The sequence below is a fragment of the Schistocerca piceifrons genome, chromosome 4 (genome assembly GCF_021461385.2).
Source record: "Schistocerca piceifrons isolate TAMUIC-IGC-003096 chromosome 4, iqSchPice1.1, whole genome shotgun sequence".
Lineage (NCBI taxonomy): Eukaryota > Metazoa > Arthropoda > Insecta > Orthoptera > Acrididae > Schistocerca > Schistocerca piceifrons.
The window spans coordinates 221878780-221898939 of record NC_060141.1 but is presented as its reverse complement, the minus strand read 5'-3'; the positions used below and the strand labels follow the sequence as shown (position 1 = coordinate 221898939).

The 20160-nt window shown below is 39.8% G+C and overlaps 1 protein-coding gene across 1 annotated transcript in view; it reads right to left on the bottom strand.

Annotated features, from left to right (window-relative positions):
- The window catches only part of LOC124794887 (multicystatin), a 189125-nt gene that overhangs the window by 12162 nt on the left and 156803 nt on the right, over positions 1–20160 (bottom strand). The window contains exon 16 of the mRNA XM_047258583.1: positions 12399–12509. Coding sequence (XP_047114539.1) covers positions 12423–12509 — 87 coding nt within the window. The 3' untranslated portion in view covers positions 12399–12422. The remainder of the gene's footprint in view (positions 1–12398; positions 12510–20160) is intronic.

Genomic DNA, 20160 nt, shown 5'->3' with positions numbered 1-20160 from the left:
CTTCTTCTTCTTCTTCTTCTTTTGTCCATACTGATGTACACTACTGGCCATTAAAATTGCTACACCACGAAGATGACATGCTACAGATGCAAAATTTAACCGACAGGAAGAAGATGCTGTGATATGCAAACGATTAGCTTTTCAGAGCATTCACACAAGGTTGGCGCTGATGGTGACACCTACAATGTGCTGATATGAGGAAAGTTTCCAACCGATTTCTCATACACAAACAGCAGTTGACCGGCGTTGCCTGGTGAAACGTTGTTGTGATGCCTCTTGAAAGGAGGAGAAATGCGTAACATTACGTTTCTGACTTTGATAAAGGTCGGATTGTAGCCTACTGCGATTGCGGTTTATCGTATCGCGATATTGCTGATCACGCTGGTCGAGATCCAATGACTGTTAGCAGAATATGGAATCGGTGGGGTCGGGAGGGTAATACAGAATGCTGTGCTGGATCCCAATGGCCTCATATCACTAGCAGTCAAGGTGACAGGCATCTTATCTGCATGGCTGTAACGGATCATGCAGCTACGTCTCAATCCCTGAGTCAACAGATGGGGACGTTCGCAAGACAACAACCTTCTGCACGAACAGTTCGACGACGTTTGCAGCACCATGGACTATCAGCTCAGAGACCATGGCTGCAGTTACCCTTGACACTGCATCACAGACAGGAGCGCCTGTGATGGTGTACTCAACGATGAACCTGGGTGCACGAATGGCAAAACGTCATTTTTTTTTCGGATGAATCCAGGTTCTGTTTACAGCATCATGATGGTGGCATCCGTGTTGGAGACACTGCGGTGAACGCACATTGGAAGCGTGTATTCGTCATCACCATACTGGCGTATCACCCGGCGTGATGGCATGGGGTGCCACTGGTTACACGTCTGTCACCTCTTGTTCGCATTGACGGCACTTTGAACAGTGGACATTACATTTCAGATGTGTTACGACCCATGGCTCTACCCTTCATTCGATCCCTGCAAAACTCTGCATTTCAGCAGGATAATGCACGCCTGCATGTTGCAGGTCCTGTACAGGCCTTTCTGGATACAGAAAATGCTGCCCTGGCCAGCACATTCTCCAGATCTCTCACCAATTGAAAATGTCTGGTCAATGGCGGCCGTGCAACTGGCTCGTCACAATACGCTAGTCACTACTCTTGATGAACTGTGGTATCGTGTTGAAGCTGCATGGGCAGCTGTACCTGTACACGCCATCCAAGCTCTGTTTGACTCAATGCCCAGGCGTATCAAGGCCATTATTACAGCCAGAGGTTGTTATTCTGGGTACTGATTTCTCAGGATCTATGCACCCAAATTGCATGAAAATGTAATCACACGTCAGTTCTAGTATAATATATTTGTCCAGTGAATACCTGTTTATCATCTGCATTTCTTCTTCGTGTAGCAATTTTAACGGCCAATAGTGTATTTGTGGCATTCCAAGTAACAAGGATCTGTTATTAACTGTCATTGTACAAGGAGAGTGCAATACATGTCACATTATTTATGAGAATTGTCATATTTATTTTGAGAATTTGGGCTGTGAATTGGATTCTTGAGTTTCAGCAACACCTGCAGCACTTTGAGAAACAGAGTCTGACCAAGAGTTATTGATGACTGTGAAGAAATAATCAGTTGAACAACTCAATAACAGGGAATTATAGGTCCCAAACAACTTTACATTATCACTCAATAACATCGGAACACTACAACTACGGGCATGCATAAAGCTGACCAAGGTATCTTTTTGTTCTAGTGAAACTTCACACACATTTCCCACCTAACAAGCAATGTTATACATAAAAGCAACATACTGCCTGGGATCCTCCAGATCCATCACAAGGAGATTTCCTATGGCTGCTTCCAAAGAAATTCCACTCAGCAGAGGTACCAAAGTCCTTTTTATCCAGACATAAATTGATAATATTCTTGTACTGGGGAGCAGATCTCTCACTAACGTAGTGAACGTACTTGATTTCTCCAATCATTATCCTCAAATATTTGACCAGCCTCATTATGAATGCATGATCTGCAATGGCATCATGACTAAGACCTCTGCCAGGCACTTAAATGTGATTTGCAGAGTATCCATGTAGATGTAGATGAAGGCACTAATAATACAGATGCTCATATTCTGTAGTGCTTTGCCAACAAAGTAAATACAAAGGGTTTAATGTGCTTCACTGCTCTCCCAAAGAAACTCTTGAATAGCATTTTGAATGGTAAGTTAATAATCACTTCACCATCTGCAACATTATTTCAAGTTCCTCAGATATGAACTTTGTTGTTTTGAAACAAAATGGCGGATTGTCAGACTACAAGTTTTTAGAACCTTTTCCTCTATATACCCCCCTACAGTTGCATGCCCTATCTCCAGTGTATTCCTGTCAGTATGAAGCCACTATTTGTTTTCTGCCATTTCTTCTGGATCATATTCTTTGGAAGCATCTGCCAAATAAGCTTCCAAATCAGGTTTTCCAGGACATTGTTCCTGGTGTTGCAGCATGCAGTCTTTTGATTCCAAACAGCACACAGTATTCTGCATTAGTTCCTTGTAGTTATCATCCTTGATAGGTTCCACAAAATTTTGAGAGAACTGCCAGATGTTTGTAACTTCCTGCCACAATATTTCAGTACAGAGCCTTCTGGCCATCTTCAGTTGATACTAGCGAAAATGCACTGAACTTTGATATTTAACACCTGAAGACGGCCAGACGACTCTGAAAACTCTGCATCAAAATATTGTGACAAGATGTTACAAACATCTGGCAGTTCTCCCTAAATTCTGTGGAACAATATATATGCTGAGAAAGTTTTAAATCTCACATCAAGCATTTCTATAGGGAGGAACTGATGCAGTGTATTTGAAAATTCGATAAGTTACTTGAAAAAAAGATTGAGGCTACTGATCTCTCTGATATTTTTATTAAGTTGCAGACACAAGGGTATTATTCCAAAGTTTACAAAAATAGTGCATTTTATTAATAGTGCTGCTGCAAATAACATCAAACGTAAAGCAAGTATGCCTTTCCTGTGCAACATAAATTTTATATTGGTGTTTTTCTCTCGTTTATGTTTTTTTGCTGCAGTGTTATTCTGCAGCAGCAGGCTAAAGTGAAATTCTCTGTCCGAGTATCAGTTCTTACCAGTCAAAATTACAAAAATTTAACCCCAAACTAAAGCAATAAAAATTCCTGGAATTCTAAAAAATTCCAAGGTTTTTCCCTGTTTTCTTCTGGACGAAAAAATCCCCAGGTTTTTCCCTTTTGTCCTGGAGCATATACATCCTGTATAACCAGATACCCTTGGAGGAAGGTTTGAAGTTGGTTATATCATTCATAACAAAATGGAACATGATGCCTCCTTCAGATTAGCTAGAGGTGCCACTATTCTCTGATGGCTAATGGATACCGTATTTTCTGACAAAGTTTAGGTATGTGTACCATTATCTTCATAATTTAATAGCGTATAGTAGCTTGCTTCAGGAGAACATATAGCACCTGCAAGAGGTTTTTGAGTGATTAAGACAGGCAGGCCTGACATTAAATCCACAAAAGACTGTATTTGCCTGTTTCTCTATCAAGTTTCTAGTGCACGTAATTTCAGGTGAAGGGATTTGTATTGATCAAGAGAGAGTAGATGTCATTAATCAATATTTTTTAAGGAAGCAGAAAAGGCTGCTCCACTTAAAGAGTTGTGGAGAGAGGGATGCAAATTTCTTTGGAGGCTTTCACAGGAAGCCTCATTTTTGACACTTAAGAAACCATTAAATTCTGTGTTGGTCTTAGCCCTACTGGACTTAAAAGTGGAATTCATTCTTCAGGTGGAAGTTTTGGCTCTAGGGATTGGAGCCATTTTGTTACTGGAGCTGGAAGGGATAAGAAGGAGATTGCCAATGTCTTGAGGGGATTAAATGAATCATAAAAAAGGTACTCAATTTATGAATAGGAAGCCTCAGCCATTCTGTCTGGCATGGAAAAGATTCAATACTATCTGGGGCATTGAAAATTCATTCTGAAGACTGACAATAAAGCACTCAGTTGGATGTTAACCAGACCATGAAAGACTAGTCATAATGGCAGGGAGCTAGGAGAATTTTAATATTTAAGTTCGAAGCTCATTACATAAGGGACTCAGGAGATGTGATTTCATATGGGTCAAGTCATAGGTTTGATTGCGGTGACAGCAACCAAAGAGATAATCAGCTGATGGAAGATGGTGCTTCAGATCCAATGATGACCTTGATTATTACACAAGTGTGTCACCTATTTCGTGACTAGAGAGAAATCCAAGATCAGAACAAAAGTACATGTGACTTTAGGGAGTGGCTTCCGAAAGGTGAAATAATAAAGCCCTACATTTTGAGATGGAGAGTACTATGTTGCAAGTCACATAGGGGCAATGGATTGAAGATAGTGATTCCTAAGGAATTAGTTCCACTACTGTTCCCAACCTTTCATGAATCATCCATGGGTGGCCACTTAGGAGTGAGTAAGGTGCTTGAGAAGGTACGTCAACAGTTTATATGGTCTGGGATGTATAAGATAATTTGTGGAAGACTATCTGGTTGTGAAGTTCCTGCACTCAGTAAACCAGCACAGAACAGTCAGATCAGATATTTGGCTTTCAAGTTGGCCAAGGAGGGCTTTCAAAGGATGTAAATTGATTTAGTGTGATTATTACCATGGTCGAAGATAGGAAATGATATATTTTGGTTTGTGTGGACATATAAATGTGTATCAGCACAGTTGGTCATTCAGAATTTCCAAGTGATGTTTGGTACCTCTGGGGCTTCACACGCCTTAATCACCTATTATGTGACTTCATTTACTGCCAATTGTTTTAAGGAATTTTGCCTTTGCATGGGAGTCTGCCATGTAACAACAGCACCTTACAATCCCTATTCATCTTACACAGACCACATGAACAGAAATCTAAGATCTGCCCTGATAGCCCTTCATAGCAGTGATCAGAGCGAATGGGACCTGTTAACTGTGATGTTTAACACAGCACTATCCACACCTGCTAATTTGTACCTGGGCTCCCATACAGCAACTCCACTGCATAATTTGTGGTCCACTGGCGACCTACTGCTTGAAAAGAGAAATGCTAGTAGGTGGTTGCAAAATGCATGTTCGCTCGAAAGAATATTAAAGTGACACATAGCAGGGAAGCCATACAATACAATGTGGGCAGCAACCAAATAATTACTGAGTTGATGACAAGGCCTTTATTATGTATTTTCAAGGAGTTTGTAAGCCTCTGAAAAGATGATTAAGAAAATGTTGCCCAAATTTAAGTGTCCCTTTGAGATTAAAAGATTTCTCACCTTAGTCACAGTTAGTAACAGATCTACAAACAGGCAAGAAAATCAGAGCTCACCTTCCTCAGATTAAGAGGTTGTATACAGGGACAAGAAATAAATAAATTGAAAAAAAATTGCAGATTTTTCTTGGATTTCGTAGCCGAAAATGCACTTTTCCCCAGATAAGAAAATCTTATACCCCAGGTGAAAGTAGATTTTTCCGTGCTAAGTAACTATATACTTTCCCTCAGAGCTGTACAACTTATCAGTTCTTGAATGGTACAAGTTTTATACACTAATGTTGAACTTCCTGGCACTTTAGGAAATGAAACCCAGGAAGAAAAAAAAAAAAAAAACAATGCACTTAGGGAAGATCTTTGATCATGGCAACATGTACACTGCATATTTTTGTATTATGAAAGTATAAATACGAATTTCACCAAATTCAACACGGTAACTTCTGAAGCACTGAAATTTAGATTGCAACATGCTTTTGTCAGTCAATCACAATTCACGTCACATGATCTTGCCAGCCGCTGACAGTAGATATTCAGCGCACAGCATATGTGATATCAGCCAGTAGCAACATTATTTAAATAGCATGAACACACAAATAGAAAACGTTGATACTTTAAATTAATATACATACAATGTATACAAGAAAAGTTAAACATGCATAATCAATATTGGTCTTTTTTAATGTGCGTTACTCTTTAAGATACATCAAACACAAATGTGTCAGTAAAATTTTAAATTATGGCATAAATGGCGGGTCTTCTTGGCCTGAAATTCTTCTAGGCAGCTGGTCCTCAAAATATTAAATTTTGAATGAGAGCCAAATGTTTCATATTTTAAGAAATTCATCACACATTCTCACATGTAACATAATTCAGCCTGTGTAAAAGAAGATTTACTTTGAAAGTAATGCTTCTCAAACCACCATTCACAATATTTTCCAGTGACGTGTTAGAAATGTAAACTGTTGTCATGACATGCTCACTGAAAATGGTTTGTTGTTACGAAGTACTGCTTAGTCTTTATCCTAAAGCCTTTGACACATTTTGCTGTTGGTAGATGCTTGTGAATGCACTGCGTTTACTTGTAGTAAATAGTGCATTTTCTATGCAATTAAAGTTTTATTTTGCTGTTATTCATTCATTTATGTTTTATAGCTACAGTATTATTCTACAGTAGTGGGCAAAAGTAAGATTCTATGTTAGTGTATTGGTTCTTACCATTCAAAATTACAAAAATTTAACTGAAAACTAAAACAATGAAAAATTTCAAGAATCCCAAAAAAATTCCCAGATTTCCAGTTGCCCTATAGTTTATACACCCTGATTAAACCAAATTCTCCAGGTTAATCCGGTTGTCCTTGTCGGGTTGCTGAACTGAAAGGGTGGGGGGGGGGGGGGGGGGGCATATGTCAAGTGTCACACTATCTTGGCTAGGTTCCTAGTTTGGCAGTACTTCTTGGGGTTTAGCAACTGCCTTGTCTGGCACAACTCTCTGGTTGAGGAAATATTTACCCAACAGTGTGGATTGCAGAGAGGAACCGTGATCTGAGTGAGCAGGCTTCACAGTACTGGTTGGTCAAAGGCAGAAGTACAGCTGGAAGCTGAGAGTAGGGCTTGTTTGTGTGAGGTCATCAAGTATAGACCAGTGTTTATTGCTTGTTAGAGCTGAGCAGACAATAGCCATTGTAACTTCTGGTGGGTGTCAATGTTTCTTCTATGTCAGACACAATGCAGACGCCTTGTACATGCCGTGTATGTGGTTAGCTGTGCTATTCATCATTCTTTTCTGAACAGCTACTGTAATCTTGTCTTTGTTAAATCGGCATTATCTGACCACTATCCCTGAGCAGTGCGTCACTATACTGCGTTTATAACTCATGACATTAAGGTGGCTGCTAACAGTGTATTACGTTCACTGTACATGATACAGATCTCATATTGACTGTGTGTGGTCAGTTGGACAGTTGGTTGGCTAAATGTTTTTTGTACACTGTGGTGAATGGTGATTATGACTGGTCATAGGCACTAGGAGCTGCAAATGTTGTTAATACATTAAGACAAGCTTGTTTCCTGTTTCTAATACTGGACTAATTCACAATTATTGTGTACTATTTCCTTGAATTTTGTATATGCTAAGACGTACCGATGTTCAAGTAACAAGGTACATGTTTATGAGAAGGTGCAGTGAGAGAGGCCCATGGAGCACACAAGGGAAGCTCCTGTTGTTTTTATGACTGTATTATTATATAAACTCACATCTTTCCCAAGGTGCTTTGCACCAACTTGTTTTCTTATTGTGGTTTATAATTATGATTTTAAATTTATTTGAATTGTAATTAAATTGAGTTCTGAATATATAACTTTGCTAAAATATCTATTTTAAATGTTTCATCTTTCAACTCAACATGGTATGGAACCTGCTTTCAAATTGTTTGCTTATGCTTACTGTTATTGTTTTAGGGTACTAAATGCATTTAAATTACATTGAATTTAAGTTTCTGTTAACAATTTGTTACTGATGTGAGCCCATCGATTTTGCTCAGTGGTCGATTTAGAATGCAAAGATATTAATGTTTGGTGCCAGCTAAGAGGGCATGCACCACAGCCATTGGTAGGGTTTTTATCTGACATTACACATAGTGATGGAAGTGGCTTGGTGATCAACAGAGTGCAAAGCTGTGGAGGGCCAACATTGATATCATATATTGTGTAAATGTCGATAGTGGCAGGACAGTGCGAGCAGAGATGGATAGCTGCTGTCAACCAAAGCATGGTTCAGAAGAGTGCTTAAGTCTATTGGCACTGGGCTTATGGACACTGCAATGGGTTTGGTGCCGAGTTGTGATAGAGGCTGTATTTGGCTTTGATTGTGCTTTGCCTGTGGAACTACATCTTCCATGTGATTTCAACATCTCCTGAAATTACCATGTACAGTGTGCTGAGATATTGGGAACTGCAAAAGGTTATGTTAAAATGGTGCCATTCACTGTGTGTAAAGCTGATGGAAAGTTTGGCGTGCCATGTACGAGTATCACTGATTAACTGTATGAAAAGCTCGTATGCCTTTCTTGGTGTTGCTCTATATTATTATGCTTGTTGGTCCCTGCTTCAAGAGAATTTAGAGCCTTGCATTTAACTGTGTTGCTCTTTTGTTTTTCTCTTGGTTATTCGTGGCCATGTTCTTGAAGCAATGTGGCTTTGTATGTTTCTGGACTCCCTTGATTTATTACAGTCCTCCTTGTTGAACAGAGTGTAAAAGTTTTATATTAACTGTAATAGCAACTGTACTTTCACGGGTTATTATGGCTGTCTGTTAGAAAATAAATTGTACCTGACATTTCCTGATTTGTCTAACTGATAGTTTTTCCTGGCTATTAATACCTGGCCATTTCAGTATTAACTCTCTTAAATTATTGTGTGTTCAGCATAACTGGTCAGAGCTGTTCCACATGAGATGTTTAAATTACTTACCTGTTGACAGAAATAGTGGCTTGGTTAATACTGTCTGATATTTCCTATTAAATATTTAATCTAACCGCTTTTACTAATCAGTCACGCCAATCCTTGTTAATGAAAAATTTGCATATTATATACTGATACTGCCAATTAGTCATGGCCAATCTTTTAGAAAAATTATGCCATGTGTTCTGCTGAAATTATTGGCCTGTTTAAAATTTTGTGTCTCAGCCACTTCATGAGGAGATTTGTGTTATTAATGGTTCTGACTGTTGCTCTTGTAAGGGCGAATGAAATTTTTGTGTTTTGCAACTAACTAAATTTGCTCAAAGGGATTTGAGTTGACCATAGCCATCTTACCTAGTAATAACTACTTTAAATTTATCTTGTTCATGAAAATGTTGGTCAGCCATGGCCATTGGCGTGGGGTGTGGAGCAAGTATATGTGGTGATACAACTGAGACTGCTCTCTGGAATTAGTGGACTTAAACTCCTTTCAAGAAAAGAGTAATTGTTCTGGATTTGCTTGAGACAAATTTAATGTCAGTACAGATTTAATTGAAAATGTATTTTTTAACACAAGAGCTTTAATGGTAATTGTTTTCTGTTATTAATAGTGCTTGCTTTGTTTTCTTTTAGGAAGGAAGTGTTTTAATTATATATATTTCCTGTATTGTTCAAGTATCATCTTATGTACTGTTTACTTTGATGTTAAAATAAATTTGGAAAGATCTCAGTGGCTTACCACTCAGGGATCACAATGGCCAAGCAAAGCAACTCCAAGGTTAAGTACCACCCATCAACTTCCCTCCTAGGTCCCTTTCAGTTACCATGCTAAATTACTTATCCAGTTAAACCTGTATCTTTGTGGTGCTCTTTATAAAAGTTGTCAATAAATGTACAAATGTTGTACTAGAAACCAAAGCTCAATCAGTTACACCTTTTTATCGTATGGGCCATAGGGCATGTAACAATATTAGTGCTTCAGCTGAAATACAGACATAACCAGAAGAGATACTGATTTACAATGACCTAATGAGTTTGGTTTCAATAGCCCATTTGTCTCCCTCTCTGTTTTTATCTGCCATCAGGAAGAATTCCTGAATTTAATAGCCAATGGTTTGAGTATGTCATCCAGTGTCCTACAGCTACTGTCCTCAGACTGTTGAATATCGTTGCCTTATTGAGTTCGCCAACTTCATGACTAGCCAGGAAGTCGCACAATATTTGTACGTGAAAAAGTGTGCAATAATGAATAAAATTTTATACCTATGAGGGATGACTCATGACACAAATTCAATTACTGTTAATACTTACTTTTCTTTGCAACAGATGGAAAGAGAAACAATGTTCTTTGTTTCAAACTACTTAAAAGATGGAATGGAAGTATCTACATCTACATCTACATCTACATTTATACTCCACAAGCCACCCAACGGTGTGTGGCAGAGGGCACTTTACGTGCCACGGTCATTACCTCCCTTTTCTGTTCCAGTCGCGTATGGTTCGTGGGAAGAACGACTGTCTGAAAGCCTCCGTACACGCTCGAATCTCTCTAATTTTACATTCGTGGTCTCCTCGGGAGGTATAAGTAGGGGGAAGCAATATATTTGATACCTCATCCAGAAACGCACCCCTCTCGAAACCTGGACAGCAAGCTACACCGCGATGCAGAGCGCCTCTCTTGCAGAGTCTGCCACTTGAGTTTGCTAAACATCTCGTAACGCTATCACGGTTACCAAATAACCCTGTGACGAAACGCGCCACTCTTCTTTGGATCTTCTCTATCTCCTCCGTCAACCCGACCTGGTACGGATCCCACACTGATGAGCAATACTCAAGTATCGGTCGAACGAGTGTTTTGTAAGTCACCTCCTTTGTTGATGGACTACATTTTCTAATGACTCTCCCAATGAATCTCAACCTGGCACCCGCCTTACAAACAATTAATTTTATACGATCACTCCACTTCAAATCGTTCCGCATGCATACTCCCAGATATTTTACAGAAGTAACTGCTACCAGTGTTTGTTCCGATATCATATAATCATACAATAAAGGATCCTTCTTTCTATGTATTCGCAATACATTACATTTGTCTTTGTTAAGGGTCAGTTGCCACTCCCTGCACCAAGTGCCTATCCGCTGCAGATCTTCCTGCATTTCCCTACAATTTTCTAATGCTGCAACTTCTCTATATACCACAGCACCATCCATGAAAAGCCGCATGGAACTTCCGACACTATCTACTAGGTCATTTATATATATTGTGAAAAGCAATGGTCCCATAACATTCTCCTGTGGCATGCCAGAGGTTACTTTAACGTCTGTACACGTCTCCCCATTCATAACAACATGCTGTGTTCTGTTTGCTAAAAACTCTTCAATCCAGCCACACAGCTGGTCTGATATTCCGTAGGCTCTTACTTTTTTATCAGGTGACAGTGCGGAACTGTATCGAAAGCCTTCCAGAAGTCAACGAAAATAGCATCTACCTGGGAGCCTGTATCTAATATTTTCTGGGTCTCATGAACAGATAAAGCGAGTTGCGTCTCACACGATCGCTGTTTCCGGAATCCATGTTGGTTCCTACAGAGTAGATTCTGGGTTTCCAAAAACGACATGATACGCGAGCAAAAAACATGTTCTAAAATTCTACAACAGATTGACGTCAGAGATATAGGTCTATAGTTTTGTGCATCTGCTCGATGACCCTTCTTGAAGACTGGGACTACCTGTGCTCTTTTCCAATCATTTGGAACCTTCCGTTCCTCTAGAGACTGTTAGAAGAGGGGGAAGTTCTTTCGCGTACTCTGTGTAGAACCGAATTGGTATCCTGTCAGGTCCAGTGGACTTTCCTCTGTTGAGCGATTCCAGTTGCTTTTCTATTCCTTGGACACTTATTTCAATGTCAGCCATTTTTTCATTTGTGTGAGGATTTAGAGAAGGAACTGCAGTGCGGTCTTCCTCTGTGAAACAGCTTTGGAAAAAGGTGTTTAGTATTTCAGCTTTACGCGTGCCATCCTCTGTTTCAATGCCATCATCATCCTGGAGTGTCTGGATATGCTGTTTCGAGCCACTTACTGATTTAACGTAAGACCAGAACTTCCTAGGGTTTTCTGTCACGTTGGTACACAGAATTTTACTTTCGAATTCACTGAACGCTTCACGCATAGCCCTCCTTACGCTAACTTTGACATTGTTTAGCTTCTGTTTGTCTGAGAGGTTTTGGCTGCGTTTACACTTGGAGTGAAGCTCTCTTTGCTTTTGCAGTAGTTTCCTAACTTTGCTGTTGAACCACGGTGGGTTTTTCCCGTCCCTCACAGTTTTACTTGGCACGTACCTGTCTAAAACGCATTTTACGATTGCCTTGAACTTTTTCCATAGACACTCAACATTGTCAGTGTCGGAATAGAAATTTTCGTTTTGATCTGTTAGGTAGTCTGAAATCTGCCTTCTATTACTCTTGCTAAACATATAAACCTTCCTCCCTTTTTTTATATTCCTATTAACTTCCATATTCAGGGATGCTGCAATGGCCTTGTGATCACTGATTCCCTGTTCTGCACTTACAGAGTCGAAAGGTTCATAATGGAGTTCAGCACTCACCTATGATTTCTTCTTCTGGCTTTCTTACTTTGGAACACACTTTATGTTTGATGCCTCAATTCTGTTTTCCCATAGCACTTCATATACTTGCACACTGCAGATCTGGTTTCTCTGAAACAATAAGTACAGGTAATGAAAAGCTGTTGTTAGTGTCAGTGGACATATTACAAGTGCTACTACAAATCACACTTCTGTGCTTGTGTCACAGAAGTTTTACAATTCCTTAGCAATATAAATTTTGTGTGCTCACCGTGTTTGCTCTGTAAAAAGTTATGCATCATTATCTGAACGAATATTCTACCTAACATAAAAAATTAGCCCACAGAAGACATGGTCACATGTTGATATAACATTGTCAACATATACACCATCAGAGGGAATGGAAATGAATGAAGTTTCAATATTCTGCGACAAGTAGAATGAATACTACACTGCGTTAGTGTTGTCCACATTTAGTGTTGTTACCAGGTCAGCAGGGTATATAATGAGCATAAACAGACTCCTATGATAAGTGATCACTGTAGAGGACATGGAGATGCTGTGTACTTGTATCAGAGAGCTTTACCAGTCCCTAACTAAGTCTGAAAGGGCCCTCATTGTGGATTTCCATTTGGCTGGCTGATCTAATCAAGCAATATCCAGATTTGTGGGGCATTTGGATATGACACTGGCCTGTGACCAAATGCTGCACAGTACTGGAACTTGAAGACAGGAATAGTCATTGTCTAGTTTCTGGCCAACCACATCCAACCACCACTTAGGAGGACAGACATACTGTGCACCTAGAAGATCACAGCCTCTTCACATCTGTGTTTACGACTGAGAACAATTAATTTACTTCCTGCTACATTCTGCATCATCGTATACCATTGGTCAGCCTGACTAGGGATTTACTGTCCTATGTATAGGCTGCCATAAACATCACAACACAAATGGTTGTATTTGAAATGTTGCCATGACCAGGAAGCCTGGACTGCTGATAAATGACGCTGCATTCTGTTTAATGATGAATTGTGGTTTTACACTGCTCTGGATGACTACCATCAGCAAATATGTCAGTGACCTAGAGACAAGTCCCATTCTTCCAGTGATTGGGAGAGACACCGCAGTGTTACTCATGTCATCATGCAGAGGGGCGCCATCAGGTATGACTTCATATCACAGCTGGTAGTGATTAAGGGAACTCCGATAGCACAACAGTACATCATGGATGTTCCATGCCCTCGTGCATTACCTGTCAGGTGACAGCCTCACAGTGCCATTTTTCAAGGGGACAGTTCACATCCACATATGGCAAATGTCTCTAAGGAGTAGAACAAGCGGTTCGGCACCTTCCTGAAGAGGCATCAGATGAGGTAAGGCTTGCAACAGCCAAGCCTCCTAAGTCCGATGTAAGCAGAGTGGAGAAACTGGCATTGAAATCATTGGGCAAGGATGAAGAGTTAGTTGTACTACCAGCCGACAAAGGGAATGCCACAGTTATCCTCAAAGTTACCGATTATCATAAGAAAGTGGCCCTATTATTGGAAGATGCCACATATCGGATTCTTAAATGGGATCCTACAGCAGCACTTAGCAGGAAGACAGGGGAGCTACTGAAGAACTCTGGCCTCCCAGAAGAACTAGTCAAGAATCTACGACCAAGAGCACCAAGGCCACCCAGGTTATATGGTCTACCTGAAGTCCATAAGGATGGGGTCCCGTTGAGACCTATTGTTAGTGCTATTGGACCTCCTACATATCGGCTGGCAAAATACTTAACCAAATTATTAGCACAAATAGTTGGCCACTGTAGCCATCATATTAATAACTCAAAAATGTTTGTTGACATCATAAAGCAGATGAGGATAGGTCCGAATGACATCATGATCAGCCTAGATGTGGTCTCTTTGTTTACAAAGGTACCGGTGGATGGGTGCTCATTTCTCTCCTGAAATACTGAAGTTATTTCGACACACTTTGGCGACCACCTATTTTTTGTATGGTGGAAAATATTATGAAATGACTGACGGAGCAGCCATGGGTTCGCCACTGTCACCAGCCATAGCTAACTTCTTCATGGAGGATTTCGAAGAAAGAGCGTTGAACAGTGCTCCCTTACGTCCATCCTGCTTCTTCAGGTATGTTGACGACACATTTTTAATCTGGCCACATGGCTATGAGGCACTGCAGCAGTTTGTTGATCATTTGAATGGTATACATCGGAACATACGATTTACAGTGAAGGTGGAGAAGGATGGGAAGTTACCCTTCTTAGATGTGTTGGTGGAGTGAAAATCAGACGGACGTCTCGGACATTCTGTGTACAGAAAACCGACGCATACAGATTTATATCTAAATGCGCGTAGTTTTCACCACCCAGCTCAGAAAAGAGCTGTGCTGAATACCTTGGTACACAGAGCAAGGACTATTTCGAACAAGGATCGTGTCGGCTCCGAGATTAACCATCTGACGACGGTATTCAGAAAAAATGGATATTCCGATCGTGATACCAGATGTACTCTGGCGAAGAAACCTGGGAAGGTTGCTGTTCGAACAGATGAAGAGGACCAACACATGGCACGGCTACCATTCTGCGGTGCAACAACCAGCAAGATTGGCAGAGTCCTGAGACGGCAGGGAATCAGACCGGTCTTCCGGCCACCCAGGAAGCTCAAGGAGATGTTGCGACCCGTGGAAGATAATCTCGGCCTCAGAGTACCGGGAATTTACAGCATTCCTTCCGAGTGTGGCAAAAATTATGTGGGCCAGTCTATAAGAACTGTTGCCGATCACTGTGTGGAATATCAGCATCACCTGAAAAACAGGTATCTAGAAAAATCAGCGGTGGCTGAGCACAGTTTGTTAAATAAACATAAGATTTTATTCGATGAAACAAGAATACTTGCTCATGCTTCAAACTATTGGGACTCTGTCATCAGGGAAGCAGTTGAAATTAGACTCTGTGAAAATAATTTCAACAGAGACTCCGGTTATGCACTCAGCAATGCATGGAAATGAACAATTGATAAAGAAAGAGCGTAGAGGGAGACTTCTCACATTACTCGCACTTCTCCGCCTGTTGCGATGGATGGTGCTGCAAGCAACGCTGGATAAAGCATGCAAAGAAAATCTATGGACATAGAGGCCGCCACCTCAGTACGCGCCATTTTCACCGTGACGTCATCCAGCCAATGAGAAGCCATCCACTGCTTATAAAAGCAGAAGACTCACCGGTCCACGACAGTCAGTTTTACCCCTGACGAAGATGACGGAGGTAGTCATCAAAAGCTTGGGATGTTGTCCAAATTTGATGCGGCAAATAAACCGAGAACTTTTTATGCAAGGACTCCATCGCGAAAGACTTCGTAGTCATGTCTCTAAGCATTGTCAGTGTGATGTTGTGTGCTCCCATGGTCAGCAAGATCTCAAGATCTGTCCCCAGTATGACGTGTGCAACCAGAGTGAGCATCAATTTCATCCCAACAGCAGTTTCCCGAATATCAAGGACCAGTCACTACAGTTGTGGGCCACCTTGCTCAGGAGGAGATACAATGGCTTTATGACACCCTTCCAAACTGAATCAATGCACACATCTAGGCCAGAGGGTATGCAGCATATTGAAAAGTGGGCTCATACTCCAAAGATCATTGTAAATTGGACTAGATTTTGTAATAACTGCCTTAACATCATACAGCCTCTCAGCTTACGAAGTTTCATTTCATTTCATTTCCTCCTCTCCTACCACCTGCTTCACTTTTTTTGTCAGGAAGCCCAATTAACTTCTTTGAATAAATAAGTATTCTCATCATCTGAGCTGAATAGTTTACAATAAACTAAGTTCAGACAGATGTCCCTGATATCATCTTTAGTAGAGATGAGCATGCATGCCCCCCTGAATCACAGTGTGCTGGAAAAGTTGTCCAAGGCTGAACACTGTGCCGGAGATGGGCATAAAATACTATCTGAAAAGATGAGAGGTTTTTCCCATACATCTTCATTTGGATATTCAATTATAAAAGAGACAGCCATGCTTACACTAAATCATAATAATTTTAACAATGATCAGGGGTACACACTTAGTAGAGCATGAGATCCATATTGGACAATGAGTGAAACAAAAAGTGGATGCACAATACTCGTAGGGAAGTGGTCCCTCAAGCTATCTGAAAGCACTTCATTGCACAGTGGACTGGAGCTGACAGATGCTCCACAACTCACCTGCTCACAAATGCATCATTTCAGCCTTCTTCTGGAAGGTTCCAAACTCTCCTGCCTCACCTATTTATGCAGAACACACCATGCCAAGCCCAGCATACAGCAGTTACATTGCTCAAGACAACGAATGAGTTGACTTCAGTTACCATGTGTTGTATTTATCGCATAATTTCAAGAAAATCGACTGCATTCAAATCATACAACATGAAACTAGTTTGACTACCCCAGTATCAAGCACGTTTAAATTTTCACTTGTGAAGAAACAATACCATGCAACTGATTTTTCCAGTTTTCCAGGATTGGTCAGCTGTCATGCTTCACTCAACTCACTTGCTGTTAGAGTAGGAATGACCAATTTCAGTTTTTTACAGGGGAAATAAAGATAAAATAATGTTGTATAAGCCAAAACACAATAAAAATAGAAAGGGGGTAGATTCCACATTACTCAAAAGAATGAAATACTGCTTTACTGGAGCACTGGAAGTTTTGTAAGGCTTTTGGTAGACAATGCTTTTGCCTATAGTAAGGTTGCAACACCAGAATACTGTAGGAAAATTCAGAAGTGCCTACAGAAGGTTGACAGTTAATGCAGTGGCTTGCAGTTGTCAGCCACTCTTAGAAACATATCTACACTTTCATACTCTAGTTTAAAGTGACAAAAATTTCTTTCTCAGTGAAAACATTATGTTGTGAAATACTGTCCATTTCCATCAATTGAAGCCATGACAAGAACTGTTTTCTAACATGGAGAGGTATATAACAAGCAAAAACCAAGTGACTTGCTTGCATGCACTTTCACCTTTATGGGTCAAAGTGACATTCAGTTATGTAGCATTGTTTCTTCAACGATGTTTTGTATGTGCAATCTGGACTCATTTTGTGTGTCACAGGGTATCTATACATGCTGCTGCAATTCAGACAAGGAAACAAAGAAAGTTCCCGGATTTTCCCCAGATTTCCTGGTTAAAAATACACTTTCTCCCAGGTGAAAACACGCTCTTACCATGTTAAGTGACAGTATATTTTCCCTTATCAATCCTTCGATGGGTTATGGTTTTATCCACAGGCATGGAATTTCCTGGCAGTTTAGAAAACGAAACTCAGAGAAAAAGACACGTTTTAGAAATATCTTTGATGTGCAGCAACATGTACACTGCATATTTTCATATTACAAAAGTATACATTGGAATTCCACCAAACACTGCATGCTACTTTCCGAATCACTGAAATCGAGATTGCGATGCGCTTTTGTAAGCCACTCATAGCTCATGTCACATGATCCCACCAGCCGATGACAGCAGATATTCACAGCATAGAACATGTGATGTAGTCAGCCAACAGCAACATCACTGTTAAGTAGCATGAACACACAAACAGGGAAAGTCAATAGTTTAAATTAATATACATAATGTCGCTATACGAAAAGCAAAGCTTTCACATATTATATTGGTCTCTAAGGTTAATAAGCTGCGAGAGAAGCTAAGCTTTCGCATATAGTGTTGATCTTTTTTGTGCATGTTACACTTTAAGATATATATCACAAATATGCCAGTAAAATTTTTAATAATGACAAATGTCTGATCTTCAGGGTTCGAAATTCTTCTAAATGGCTCATCATCAAAGTGTTGATTTTTAAACGAGAGTCAAATGCTCTGTGATTTAATAAATTCATCGTACATTCTCGCACATAGTTCAACTTACGTAAAAGGATATTTATTTTGAAAGTAACACTTTTCAAACCATCATTGACAATATTTTCCCGTGACCTGTTAGAAATAGGTTCGTTTCAGCAGTTGCCAGAGAGCGCAGATAACAGGCGACACTGCGCTTGCTCAGCTATCACGACATAGGAAGCCTGTATGTACATATGTGTAAAACTTTGAAACATCATACATTATGTCATAAAAGAAACACGACATCAGAGGATACTCCACGAGAAACGGAATTTCGAGAACTATACTAAAATGTGCACATTTAAAGTGCATGTTCATATGTCCAGATTCCCAATGTAGACCTCGACCTGATATTAAGCTTTTCCGTGTGGTTTTCGGGATGTAAATTATCTTGGAGCACCTGTACTGTATTATATCGTGTTTGGTTCTTTATTATGTCATAATGCCATACGTGCTAGAAGATGAAAACGTGCACTTGAAATGCAGCGAACAGTTGAAACTAGCCAGTACTGTGGAATTAAACATTTCGTTTAAAATACATAGACTGTCCCTGCGGAAAAGGTTAATGAAAGTCAAATTTCTTTAGCAAACAAGCAAAAATAACTTCATTATTCCGCAAGGCAATTAATGCTTGACTGTCAGAAAGGTGGAAATAAAATAAAATCTGGAACTATTAACATATTTTTGCATTCCGTAATTATGTGAATGTATTATAATTCACTTGATAGCTCCTGGTCACAGATATCCATTTTGTTTTCATTTGATGTGACAGAAAACAAAGGGGAAACAGCAAAATCACTAAACGTAAACACGGGTCACGTGGAGGCTACCCACTATAACTCAGATTGCTCTGTGCATCAGCCCCGAATCTACGATATTTGCGAACCGGGTCAATACTAAAAAAATAGAATTTTCAAAAATATATTCATCTTATAGCACACACCTCTCTGAAAAGTCTAAAACATAAAACATGTGTGTTCGAAGAAATGAAAGTGCATTGCCACGACTCTTCATAAAGCATCCATCTACCGCACATCACTGTATTTCACTCTGTGTAATTGAATCGTAAATATTTTGTAATGGATGCCACCAGACTATATTCAGGACAGTGAAAATTGGAATGTCCTGTGGTGCCTCTTCTGCTCCCAGTCAGCCGGTTTGACAACTTGCCAGTCTTAAAAAAAATCGCGGAATTAATAGCGGAAGGCATTATTTGTAATCGGGAGAACAAGAACTCTTCAGTAAATTTGCACTCTCTATTGCCTATTAGCTTATAACTTGCTGTTTTGTGTGACATAAAATTAAATACTGGATACATAAAACCAATAAAGACAAGAGATAAGCAAGAAATTACACATATCTCCAATCCTTAGCACCTAGCATTTTTTTCTCTCTAATCTTGCTACAGCTTTACATGGCGTGTTTTCCTTTCTGTGAAAGAATCTATTACCTCATTAAAGTTTGTCAAACGTTTTGCTGCATGAAAAATCGAAATGTCACTATCTAATAGTGAAAAAGCTGTTAACACAAATAATACCCAAGACTAGTGTGGTTTCTCGATCTGATTACGTCTATTTTGTCACTGCCTGCCAGATAAAACAAAATAGGCCTTTCTAATATTGCAGCAGTTTTGTAACACACACCAAATAAATGAGACTGTTTTGGCACAATTGGCCAATTTTATAACAAGACAGAATATAATCCACGAAGTACCAATATCAAATGCCCATTTGGCCTACTACAAGCAAGAAGCTTTATGTTAGGAAATAGTTTGACATTTCATTCATACGTACCAGTTTCTCAAGCACGAGATCGAATAGTAGTATTACGTAATTTTTATATAAATTTGGAATTGTCTTATTCTTCCATAATTTGTGTGATGTTCCTGTTTC